We start from the raw sequence: 12,505 nt of genomic DNA on the forward strand, positions 1-12,505 counted from the left end.
CGCTTGATTCGCTTCGTCTCCTGCTCACCGAAGCTTTCGGTCCGCGCTAGGGTTGCCATGGGAGACGAAGACGAGAGTCCGGTCTTGCCTCCTCCGGGTTTTCCCTTGAACTTGAACTCCATGAGGATTCCTCAGCTGGTCGAGTTCCTCCGATCCTCCTGCCAAAAGGTGGACTTCCAGGAGGTGCAGAGCGCTCTGATGTCGAGGGAGGCGTCACTGAAGGCCGAAGTGGAGAAGAGATTCTTGGAGGAGTTGACTGCGAAGGAGGTCGAAAAGGTCGAGCTCGGCGTGCGGAATGAAGGCCTCGAGCGGGATTTGGGGGGTTTGAGGAACATGCTAGCTGAACTGGAGCAGCAACAGAAAAAGAGCGAGGAGAGTTTCCGTTTCGACAGGTCAGATCTCCAGCAGAAGCTGCGGGATAAGGAAGCGAGATGCTCCTTGTTAGAGTCGAGGATTCTGGACCTTGAGGAGATTGATAGGCGACATAGGATAGATTTTGAGTACCTCGAGGAGGAAATCCTTAGGTTAAGGGAAGCTTGTAGAGTTGCGAGAGAAAGGGAGCAGAAATCTCAGGAGAAGATTGCGACTTTGCTCGTGTTGCAGGAGCACGGTAATGTGGATTGCTGGAGGAGGAAATGCAAGGAGTTGCAGGACTCGATTTCACAGCTGGAGGCTGAGAAGCTGGGTCGGAGAGTAATGGAGAGTAACAAAAGTGAAGAAAAGGGAAAGAGCAAAGCCAGCTTGCCTACAAAGGATAAGGAAAACCCTAAATTCCTAGGATTAATTGTGATCAGTGACAATGATGATGAGCGCCGTGCTGAAGATTGTGAAGTGAAAAAACACAGTGCGGAGAGAACTTTGGACATCAAAAATGACTCCACCTTATGTAAGAACCCGGAAATGCTGCATTCTGATGCTAGTAGGCGAGTAGTGGGAGTTCAGGATTTTGATGAAAACCATCCGGATGGTGTTCTGCTAATTCCAACACCAAAAAGGAAGCGTGTTTCCAGAGTATTTACCAGTGACAGCGAGAAGGATGATGATGCCGATAATATTCCAATAGGAAAACTTTGGTCGATGCAAGCCAAGGAGGATTATAAGCCGAAGCGATTAATTTCACTGCGAAAATTAAGCGAAACAGATGATTCAGTGAAAGGAAAGTTTCCTTCCAATCCATCAACTCCTAGATTTGAGGATTCAAGTTTAAGAAGCAACGGTAGAGCAAAGGTGTTTCTTACCAATCTGTCAACTCCCAGCTTCAAGAGAACAAGTTTAAGAAGCAAGGGTAGAGCAAGGGAGTTTCCTACTAATCCATCAACTCCTAGTTTCAATAGTTCAAGTTTAAGAGGCAATGGTAGAGCAAGAAGGAAGCTCGGGTTCTTGGGCAGTGATGATGAAGAGGAAACAAAGATTGAATTAAGGAAGGAGCTTGATGATGATGCGAGTCCAAATAGTGAGGGCAAGAATTTAGGCGGATTCATTGTAAGTGGATCAGAAAGTGCTGAAAGTGCACCTAGTTCAGAAGAATTTTCTTCTGAAATAGAATCAGACAGTGTTATCGACTTTGGTAATATCTTGGCTGAGATAAGTCGGAAAAAATGGACTGAAAGTTGGGAGTTTGAGGCAGATATGCTAGCATCATTTTCCAGGGATTCTGAGCTTTGCTTGAAAGCTGTTTGTGTTCTTTATCGGCAGCAGACTTCTGATGAGCAATCCGCGAAGGGAACATTTCTTCTGAACAAGCGAGGATTCAACAAGTTAGATGCTCAAAGGTATTGTCAGAGTGGATTTTGATACTTGCTGCTTTTTGCATTCAGGTTCCTTGGTTCTAACGTTCTCTCTATATTTCAATCTGGTATGAAGATTATACTTCTTTATTTGTCGATGTTGAAAATTGGTAGATTTATACTAAAGTCGTAACCATGATAAGGACTATAGATCAAAAATATGGACATGTAGGAAATTCCAAAGGCTAAAACATTATAACTTAGTTATTGTAGATGATTGGCACTATTTGTTCGTTCACTGTCCTGCTTATAAACTGGATATCAAAATCTTCAATTGAGACTCGATGCAATAGTTCTTTTTCCTAAATACGTTACCTAACACTTAACTGACATTAAAAATTCACGTACTGGGTTTATTGTTTTTGTAATTGATCTTACAATAAGGTCGAATTGGTCTATCAACTTATCTTCATCTTGTTTCAGGGGATCTATGGTGGCGGAGTTTCTTACAGATGGCGATCCCAATGGCCCTCTAAAGAAAACTGTCCAGGATTTGGAAAAGTATGACCCAACGGCACTATCTTTCTGCCGCAAACTCGCTAGACGATACTCGAAGCAGTTATTCACAATTTACCAGAGCAAAGAAGATCCCTTGTTTTTGCCATCATAAACCTGTGTGATGGGATTACTAACGAATGCTACTTGGGTTAGTGTTTTGGTTTTTTCTACGTGCGCTGCATTGCAAAGTTGTGCTGTAGGTTCTAATTCATCAGTGGGAAACTTTTTGATGTAACTTGTAGTGTTCTTACTGATATTACCTAGAGTTAGTTTATGCTCGCGACGAAAGCAATGTAAATGGTTGAAAATATACAATTTTTTATCCTTTTTTATCTCTAGTATCTTTGACATCGATGTCCAATGTGTAAGCAATGGTTATGTTTTATGTCTGTTATATAATATATGATACGGTGCATGATGATGAGATCCGATAAAGATGTGGCAGTTAGAGGTCAAGGTGATGTGATAATCAGAAGTTAATGGGATGTGACAGTCAAGGAGATGTGGCAGTGAGAAGTTAAGGTACCCAGAAGTCAAGAGGACATGACAGTCAGAAGTCAAGGAAACGTGGCAGTCAACAGGTCGGGAATGTTGTCAGCAATTTGATTCCCGATCGGGTTTCAACATACCAAGATTCTAGACCTGAAACACCTAAGTATACAGTCGGATGATACCTGATTAGGATTTGACGAGTTGGGCGCTCATGGCCTAGCACCTTGGTCTCCCAAGGTCTAGACCATGGGTTATACTTGACTGGTCATCCCGGGCTTTCCTACTCCTTCCCGGTCAGGACGAAGAGCGCTATAGGATAACGAGATAATAGAATCATAACCGTTTGTCAGAAAATAATTGCCAAATGTCAGGGAATATTTCAATGGTCTGCAGTCACCTATTAATGGAACATTCCTTCAGGCTACAGAAGGATGTCACGTGTCCTCCATCACCCGATAAGGTTTGACACTCGACATTCTCTGACATCAGTCAACTCCAGAAGGTACGCGCTATCATATAAAAAGGGAGGTCCTCTCCCTCACGCAGGTACGCTCTCTCGCACATTCGAACTTGTTTTCTACTTTTCTTCTTCTTCGTATACTGTTCTTCTGGAGAAAAAGTACCTGACTTAAGCGTCGGAGGGCCTACTCCGGGGACTTTTTCCCTGGTTTCTGGCCTCTAACGCCTATATGCATGTCTGAGTGTGCGCAGAGATCATGTACCGCCGGCGCAGTCATTGTTGTCCGTCAGCACCACGTGGAAGTCCATTTTTGAAAACATGTACGAGAAAGGCATCTCAGTTGCCCCTCCGTCAGCGTCCGCAACAACTCACCCGTCCTTCATCTGACTAAGACTCCGGACATCATAAAAATATATATATATATATATATATATATATATATATATATATATATATATATATATATATATATATATATAATATTTTTGGCATACTTTTCACTTTATGATTTTCCAAAATGTTGAGAGAAAAGACAAACATTTTCTTTGGGTCGAATCCTATGCATAGAATTTTCTTTCATTACGTAGAACTAGCTGGTTAGACCCAGATGCTTCTAATCGAGATTTTATTATGAAAAAAAAAGTATATGGCAATCATTTAGTCATTTAAACTTGAGGAGCTCCTCCTCTGTGTTGGCAATTGTTGTAACGCCAGCAAGCCAATTCAGAAATCCATCCTTTTCCCAGCAATTAATGTTCCCTCGATCAGTCAGGCTTGCCCTCTCTGGCATTCCATCATTCATCTTCCCCTCTATAAAACCCCATTTCTTCCTTCCATTTCCTACAAGCCAAGCAGCAGCAGCAGCAGCAAGCAATGGGTTCACTTGGTCCAAGCATGGGCATGGGAATGACGAAGGTGATTCCCACTGCCAACAAGCTTCAGCAGAAGCAATTAGAACAACGCGGCTCAAGCTGCTTCCAGATGCCACTGCACTACCCCCGCTACACCAGAGCCGACTATGAGACGATGCCGGAGTGGAAGCTCAACTGCCTTCTCCAGGAATACGGCCTGCCGGCGACAGGTGGCGTCGATGACAAGAGGAAGTTCGCCATGGGCACTTTCCTCTGGTCTTGATCACTGAACCCATCTTTATCGATATATATCTCTATCTATGTCAGACTAGTCCTACGTGCAAACTGATCTTAGTGTGGTAATGTATGAGCTCTGTTGTGCAAAGAGCATGCTCTGAGGTGCATAATCTAGTTTTATGAGAATATTGTAGTTTTTTTTCACTTATTGAAGACGAACTTGAATCTACTCGTGCCTGATTAATGAAACTACAGTGATCAGAATAACAATCTTGGCACAACAAAAGTTCTTTCTTTTTCTCTCATGTTTCATTTGTGATGAACAAAAAATCTATGGCTTCTGAAAGAGGGGAAAAAAGTTGCTGAAGGTTTTCAGAAATGCAAAACATTCAATTAAAGACAGTAAGCAGAGACACACGCAGATGTATACATCCCTGATTATACTTTTTACCAACGTCTGATAATTTTAATACTAATAAGTTAAAAGAAAAATACATCTAAATGTATTTAGATGTCAATTGTAATAATATTATAATGAACCTTAATTAAAAGTTGAAATGCATGCATGCCATTGTCAAGAGCTATTAATCCCTCCCTATCCCCTAGCTATTGCAAATTTAGTTAGATGCTTTCTTATTTGGGTGCATTTTTCATTGCAATCTCCTTCACATATATATCTTTACCTTGACTTTTGAGCATGGTTAAGGCACATCATGGCTTGCTAACCCTTTTAATTGCAAGAAGACAAGTATCATTTAGAATTGCTTCCATTTTTTATCTTGTTCATTTATAATCATCCACTATATCTGTACACAAAAATATCAAACCTTATTCGTAAGAATCTTTCTTATTGTATATGTGATCGAAAAGAAGTGATCAAGAAATTAATTACAATTCACAAGCTAATAAATTAATATGAGAATAAGGTTATATTTCCTCTAGAATTATAGGTTACGTTATTAGTTTGTAGGATTACAAGTATAAATTAGCTCTTATTCTATGAATATTCGCACCTCATCATCAATTCCCTTCTTTCTCTGACATCATTATTAATAATCTATTCACGACAAGAGTGTTCATTTAGTACAAGCTAATGGTAAAAATAATATATGGAAGTTAATAAGATGTGGAAGCTCATCCGCAATTCAAGGCAACTCAATGCCTTGTGACAGGGGCAAAAGTTATTGCAATGAAAGGTACATGAATGATATACAAGATCCAAATGATTAATTAATTTTATATATATATATATATATATATATATATATATATATATATATATAAAAGTTAGATGGGGTGTTATTTGATTTATTATCAAGTATGTAAGATTTGATGGATTTGAAAAATCTGACACTAGGTTAAAATTTAGTTAAGTTTGTTGGACCTGATAGCTAGTGAAAAATCCAGATAGATCAAGAAGTGACTCGATATCTAGCGGAAAGTTCGACTGAGTCTGGGGACCTAACAATTGGTGGAACTTAAGTTGGATCTGCGGACTTAACAATTGGAAGGAAGACCTAATGGGTCAAAAGGTAAGTAAAGGACGACAAACGATAAGTGAGGTAAGTTAATGGAGGAGAGTGGTCCAGTGAGAGCGAGTCCTAATGGGACTGTAAGTGCTGATCCAGTTTAGGTCCATTTTGGAAGTTTAAACTAAGACCATGACTAGATCCTGGTCTTGAAAAGACAGTATCTAATTAATAATGTTATTCTATATTGTGTTAACTTTGTTTTACAGGTTACACTTTATTTTTGGACTAACTCATTTTGCAAGATTAAAGTAGCAAAAATCAGCATCGGATGAATAATATCCGAGGCGCTTCAGAGGTGCTCTTAGGCACCCTGGATCAACCTTTGGAGGTGCCCTTAAAGAGATAAGGATTACGAATAAGTCTTCGTGGTGCGTAAGCACCCTGGAGGCGTTGGAGGCACCTCGGAGGCGCATTGGAGGCACCCCAGAAGGTTTGGAGGTGAAGGCGCTGGAATTCCGTTCTGTTTAAATTTTCCTGTACAAAAATTGTACAAGTACAGAACTTTTCCTAGCAACCCGTATGTTCGATCAGATATGTGTTTGATCAATCAAGCAAGTTCTTGATGGATCAAAGCACACCTTGATCGAAGTACAAGATCTCTGGCCTCTTGTGTTGATATTCAAAATCGATACAAAGAAAACTAAACTAATTACGCATCGAAATTAAAGAACTAGTTGTACCTTTCCTTTGTAGCTAAAGACATCTTGATCTTCTGCTGTATTCCTCTTCTCTTCGTGGACGTCGTGTGGGCGACGATCTACCAAGACAACAAACACTCTTCCCTTCTTTGTTTCCAAACCGCCGACCACCAAGAGAGGCTTTAGGATGGGGCGTCTCCTTATCTTCTTCCTTCTCCTCTTCTTCTTCTTCTCCAAACCGCCGACCACCAAGGAAGATAAGCAAGAGCTGCCAGCCCCTAGCAAGGTGGACGAGGTGCCGGCCCTAGCAAGGTGGAGGAGGTGGCGCCGGCCCTAGGAAAGGGGGAGTTGGCGTCGGCCCTAGGAAAGAAGGAGTTGGCGCCGACCTAGGAAAGAAGTGGAGAAAACCAAAAAACAAAACCTACATGGATGGGTGGATGCGAGACTTTATATAGAGGCTACAACAGGGACCTAGAGGAGGAATTGGTTTAGGCCTCCTGATGAGCTTGTGCTTCCTGTGTTCGACCTGAACACTCAATCCAAGTCCATCAATAATAACTCATACCACTAAAAGGTTATTATTTAACTACCACACCAATCTCATATTACAATATGGACTCCTTATCATGAGTGCATTAATCTCCCTGTGTTTAAGATATCGTATGTTCGTTAATTAAATGAGTTACTGACAACTCAATTAATTAATATCTAATTTCAAGAGTAGTACCACTCAACTTTATTATCATGTCGGACTAAGTCCACCTGCAGGGTTTACATGATAATCCTTATGAGCTCCTCAAGGGAACATCATCAGCCTAAATAATTAGGGCACAGATTCCTTCTATAATCAACAACACACCATATAAATAATACTATCTCTCAACTCATTGGGTCTATTGATTTAACGAATAAATCTCACCCATTAATAAGTTAAATAAATAAATACTAAGTATACGTGCTTGTTATTATATCGGGATTAAGAGGATGCACATCCATAATAATAGAGGTTCTGTTCTTTTATATAGTCAGTACAAATCGAACAATCTCAAACGGTACTCATGCTCAATACACATATAATGTACTAGTGTAATTTTATAGTTAAGACAGACTAATACCAAATTACACTACAATCGTTCCAATGGTTTGATCAAAGCACACCTTGATCAAAGTACAAGATCACTGGCCTCTTGTGTTGATATTCAAAATCGATACAAAGAAAACTAAACAAATTACGCATCGAAATTAAAGAACTAGTTGTACCTTTCCTTTATAGCTAAAGACCTCTTGATCTTCTACTGTCCTCTTCTCTTCATGGACGTTGTGTGGGCGACGATCTACCAAGACAACAAACACCCTTCTCTTCTTTGTTTCCAAACTGCCGACCACCAAGAGAGGCTCTAGGATAGGGCGCCTCCTTATCTTCTTCCTTCTCCTCTTCTTCTTCTTCTCCAAACCGCCGACCACCAAGGAAGATAAGCAAGAGTTGCCATCCCCTAGCAAGGTGGACGAGGTGTCGGCCCTAGCAAGGTGGAGGAGGTGGCGCCAACCCTAGGAAAGGGGGAGTTGGCGTCGACCCTAGGAAAGAAGGAGTTGGCGTCAGCCCTAGGAAAAAAGGAGTTAGCGCTGACCCTAGGAAAGAAGTGAAGAAAACCAAAAAACAAAACCTACATGGATGGGTGGATGCGAGACTTTATATAGAGGCTACAACAGGGACCTAGAGGAGGAATTGGTTTAGGCCTCCTGATGATCTTGTGCTTCCTGTGTTCGGCCCGAACACTCAATCCAAGTCCATCAATAATAACTCATACCACTAAAGAGTTATTATTTAACTACCACATCAATCCCATATTACAATATAGACTCCTTATCATGAGTACATTAATCTCCCTGTGTTTAAGATATCGTATGTCTGTTAATTAAATAAGTTACTGACAACTCAATTAATTAACATCTAATTTCAAGAGTAGTACCACTCAACTTTATTATCATGCCGGACTAAGTCCACCTGCACCTAAGTCCACCCGTGGGTCATCCGAGATGGCATGGGGCAGAGGTTGCTGCAATGAGGCCGCTGGGTCGAAACTCAGTGGCAACGGGGGAATAAATCCCCTATCCCTGTATCCCACCCGGTCCGTCCCATGTTAGCTCGGGTGCTGCGATTTACCTCCCTCACAATGACCGTGGGTCCGGTCGGTGGGGGCCCTGGGGGCGAGGGTGCTGCAATGATAATCCTTATGAGCTCCTCAAGGGGACATCATCAGCCTAAATAATTAGGACATAAATTCCTTCTATAATCAACAACACATCATACAAATAATACTATCTCCCAACTCATCGGACCTATTGATTTAACGAATAAATCTCACCCATTGATAAATTAAAGAAATAAATACTAAGTATGTGTGCTTGTTATTATATCGGGATTAAGAGGACACACACCCATAATAACAAAGGTTCTATTCTTTTATGTAGTCAGTGCAAATTGAACAACCTCAAACTGTCCTGCTCAATACACACATAGTGTACTAGTGTAATTTTATAGTCAAGATAGACTAATACCAAATTATACTACAACTGTTCCAATGGTTTGTCCCAATCCATCTTGATTGTGAGTTACTATTTATAATTTAATTATAAGGAACTGATAACATGATCTTTTGTGTGACACCACACACCATGTTATCTACAATATAAATTAAATAGATAACTACATTGACATATATATAAATATAAAATGCAAACATTTGACCAAAGTGATTCTCATTTCAAAATATTTCAAAACAGCTGTTCATACAAAAGATAGGCTTATAGTATACATCCCAACAGGAGGCACCCTCGAGTGGATAATGGCGAAGGCTTCATCGACGATAAGAGGTCGAACCTTCAGGGATAAAATTTGAGGTTGGAGGCGCCTTGAGTAGCATTGGAAGCACCTCCAATGTTCTATATAAGGCAAATTTGACTAGGGCTCAATACACAACTTATATACACGATCTTTAAAGACTCCGACTGCTCTGACTTCATCCTTCCGTTGTGTTGCAACGTTGTTGTTGGATTGGGTCGCACGTGAGAGGGGGCTGAATCACATGGTTTTCAAAAATCGGTCTTTTCAGTTTTCAAATCAAAGTATGAATGTAACGAAGAATAAGCAACAAAACCATACCAACACAAGCGGTTTACTTGGTTCAGAGCCTTTGGCGACTCCTACTCGAAGAATCAGGTCATGCGGACCTATCGATGGATATTCCACTAAAATATCTCTTCCGATATCTCCGAAAAAGGAGATCGACTACAAGGAAAGTTAGAATAAGTGCAACACACTGCACTTGTTCTTTTGCAATAATTAAGTACAAGGAAATAATTCCGTTAGCAACACTTAGATGTGAGAGAGCTCATGTGTTGGTCTGCCGACCGCGATAGAAAATCCTCGGAGTAGTAGTTGGGCGAAGCAGCTTCACAGCAGAGTTATAGTAGGAGCTCGAGCAATCGGAAAGTCGTTTGGATGCTAGAAGCTCATATGAGTGTTGCGTTTGAAGCTTTGGGCGAGCATCCATAAAAAGAGCTTGGAAGGCACCTTCCATAGCCATTGAAGGCGCCTCCAACCCGAGAAATCTAATCCCAAATAGCTCAGCTTCTATCCACGACGAGGTCTGAATTCTATCTTGTGGAAGGCGCCTTCAAGCCATTAAAGGCACCTTCCATGAATAGTGCGAAGACATCTTCCATAGCCATTAAAGGTACCATTGGGTACTGTTCATCTGAAGGCTTTTTGCTCCTTTTGCCCCACAAGTTGTGTTACTCCAAAACTAAAACATCTAACCTGCAAAATAAAGTTAGCACAGTGAAAAATAAGAAGTAATAATTAGTTCCTATCCTCTCAGGACCAGGAACTAGTCAAGGTCTTAGATTAGGGATCTAAAATGGACCAAACCTGGATCGACGCCTATTGTCCCTTAACTAGGACATGTTCTTATAAAGTCACTCTCCTCCAATGGCATACCTTTACTTACCATCTTACAGTTGGTTTGACTAGTCTTTTGACTTACCAAGTCTTCATGCCAGTTGTCCGGTCTGCAGACACAACTGGATTTCTGTCGATTGTCCGATCCCATGGATCCAACTGGACTTCCTGTCAGATATTTGATCAGCTTGTTGACCTATCTGGACTTCGTAATAGCTATTCGGTCCTGCGGATCTTACTAGATTTTAGCCTGGTATCCGGTCCGTTGGACTTGTCAATTCTTACACACTTGGTAATGTAATTAGATCACAAACCACCTAACTTAACTCAGTTGTCATTCATCAAAACCTGAGTTAGATAGTTAGTTCAAACTGCACCAATAGCTGCTATGCCCTACTACTACTGAGAAGTCATCCAACATCGAACTCGATTCGATAATCTTCATGTGTTGGGTACAAAATTTTCAATTAAGATTTTAATTACTGCATAAAAGAAAGTGTAGGTTGTTACACTTGTCCTTAGTTTACTGCCGTATTCGATTTACTCTTCTAGCGATTCCAAAAGAGGTTTTTAGTATATTGCCCATCGATACGGTCTGAAGAATCATAGGTATTGGAGTATGAGACCAATTGTGTCTTCATTTTCTTTTTCTCACTTTGTTTTTAATTTTTAAAAAGACTCTAGTTTAAAAATCACGTGATTCATCCCCCTCTCTCATGTATATATATATATGTGAGGGAAATGATATCCTGCATACTCTTATGTGAGCTAGCGTGGGCGACATCCAATGTGGGCACCTGACGTGGCTAAAACCCAATTTTTTTTAATTCCTCTCATCTGCATGCAATAACTTTTCTCTCAATCCTCTTAAATTAAAATAAAATTCTCTTTTCTCTCTCTTTGATTACATGTAACAACCAATATAACACTGAGTTTTAAAAATCAGCACCACAGCTGAAATACACTAGCCACCACTGTGGTGCTGGTTTTTAAAGATCAACACTAATTTTGTTGTGGTCTTTAAAGACTAGCATCAACACCAAGTGCTGATTTTTAAAGGTCGACACCACCTTAGTACTGGTTTTTAAAAAATACCTTGGTGCTCTCTCTATGCATCATTACTGGTTTTTAAAAATTAGCACCAATACACCAAGGTGTTTTTTTAAAAATAGCACAACGGTGGTGTTATTTTTTAAAAATCAGTAACAATGTGGTGCTGGTTTTTTAAAAATCAGCACCAACACTAGTCTTTAAAAATAGCACCAAATGTGTTGGGTGTTGATCTTAATTAAAACCAACACTATAGCGATGACTGGTGTATTTAAGTTGTGGTGTTGGTTTTTAAAAATCAACACCGTAGTGATTGTTACGTGCAATCAAAGGAGAGAGAAGAGAAATTTTATTTTAATTTAAGAAGAAAGAGAGAAAAGTTGTTGCATGCAGATAAGAAAGAGATTAAAAAAAGTAGATTCTGATTGTATCATGTGCCCCTGTCGAATGTCACTCATCTAAGGATGTGTCATTCTTGTGTGTGTGTGTGTGTAATTGAAGAAACGCTAGAGGGGATGAATAACCCGTTTAGTTTTTTCATGTTTTTCAAAAATTCGAGAGAGTATGTAGCAGAAATAAAGAATACAAGCACAATGCTAACAAACTTTGTTTTACTTGGTTCACAACCCGTACTGCTAGTCTAAAGTCTACGATCATTAATCACTTTCGTTAAGCAATTTACTAATGATTTGATAAGTACAAAAAAATCTAATTACAATAAAAGAAATAGCCCAAATTAAATATACCGACAACTTTAAGCAAAGTGTAGACTTGAATGTTGTTGTCAGAGCAGTATTACAATGTCGTAGTCATTTCTAGAGCAATACAAATGATGTTTGAGCTTAGATTATTGTAAATTTGAGCTCCTAGTCAAAGGTCCTTTTTATAGCCTATTCCAAGCACCTAGACCAACTCCAGGTTCCTCCATCGAGGCCTATTTGATCAACCTTTGTCACTGAATTATCCAACTCTAGGCGCCAAGACCACTCCCGGGCGCTT

The 12,505-nt window shown here is 40.1% G+C and overlaps 1 protein-coding gene across 1 annotated transcript; it reads left to right on the forward strand.

The window, feature by feature from the left end:
* LOC122037795 lies at positions 1–2,639 on the forward strand. The gene is made up of 2 exons (XM_042597245.1): positions 1–1,772; positions 2,211–2,639. Exons 1-2 carry the CDS (start codon positions 58–60, stop codon positions 2,395–2,397), a joined length of 1,902 nt encoding a protein of 633 aa, XP_042453179.1. The 5' UTR covers positions 1–57; the 3' UTR covers positions 2,398–2,639.
* The last annotated feature ends 9,866 nt before the right edge of the window (positions 2,640–12,505 follow it).

Source organism: Zingiber officinale, unplaced genomic scaffold, assembly GCF_018446385.1.
Source record: "Zingiber officinale cultivar Zhangliang unplaced genomic scaffold, Zo_v1.1 ctg81, whole genome shotgun sequence".
In the NCBI taxonomy this organism is placed as follows: Eukaryota; Viridiplantae; Streptophyta; class Magnoliopsida; order Zingiberales; family Zingiberaceae; genus Zingiber; species Zingiber officinale.

Coding starts and splice junctions, on each gene's coding strand:
- LOC122037795 (XM_042597245.1), top strand. CDS start 58: ATGGGAGACGAAGACGAGAGTCCGGTCTTGCCTCCTCCGGGTTTTCCC. Junction 1,773..2,210: donor AACAAGTTAGATGCTCAAAG/GTATTGTCAGAG, acceptor ATCTTGTTTCAG/GGGATCTATGGTGGCGGAGT.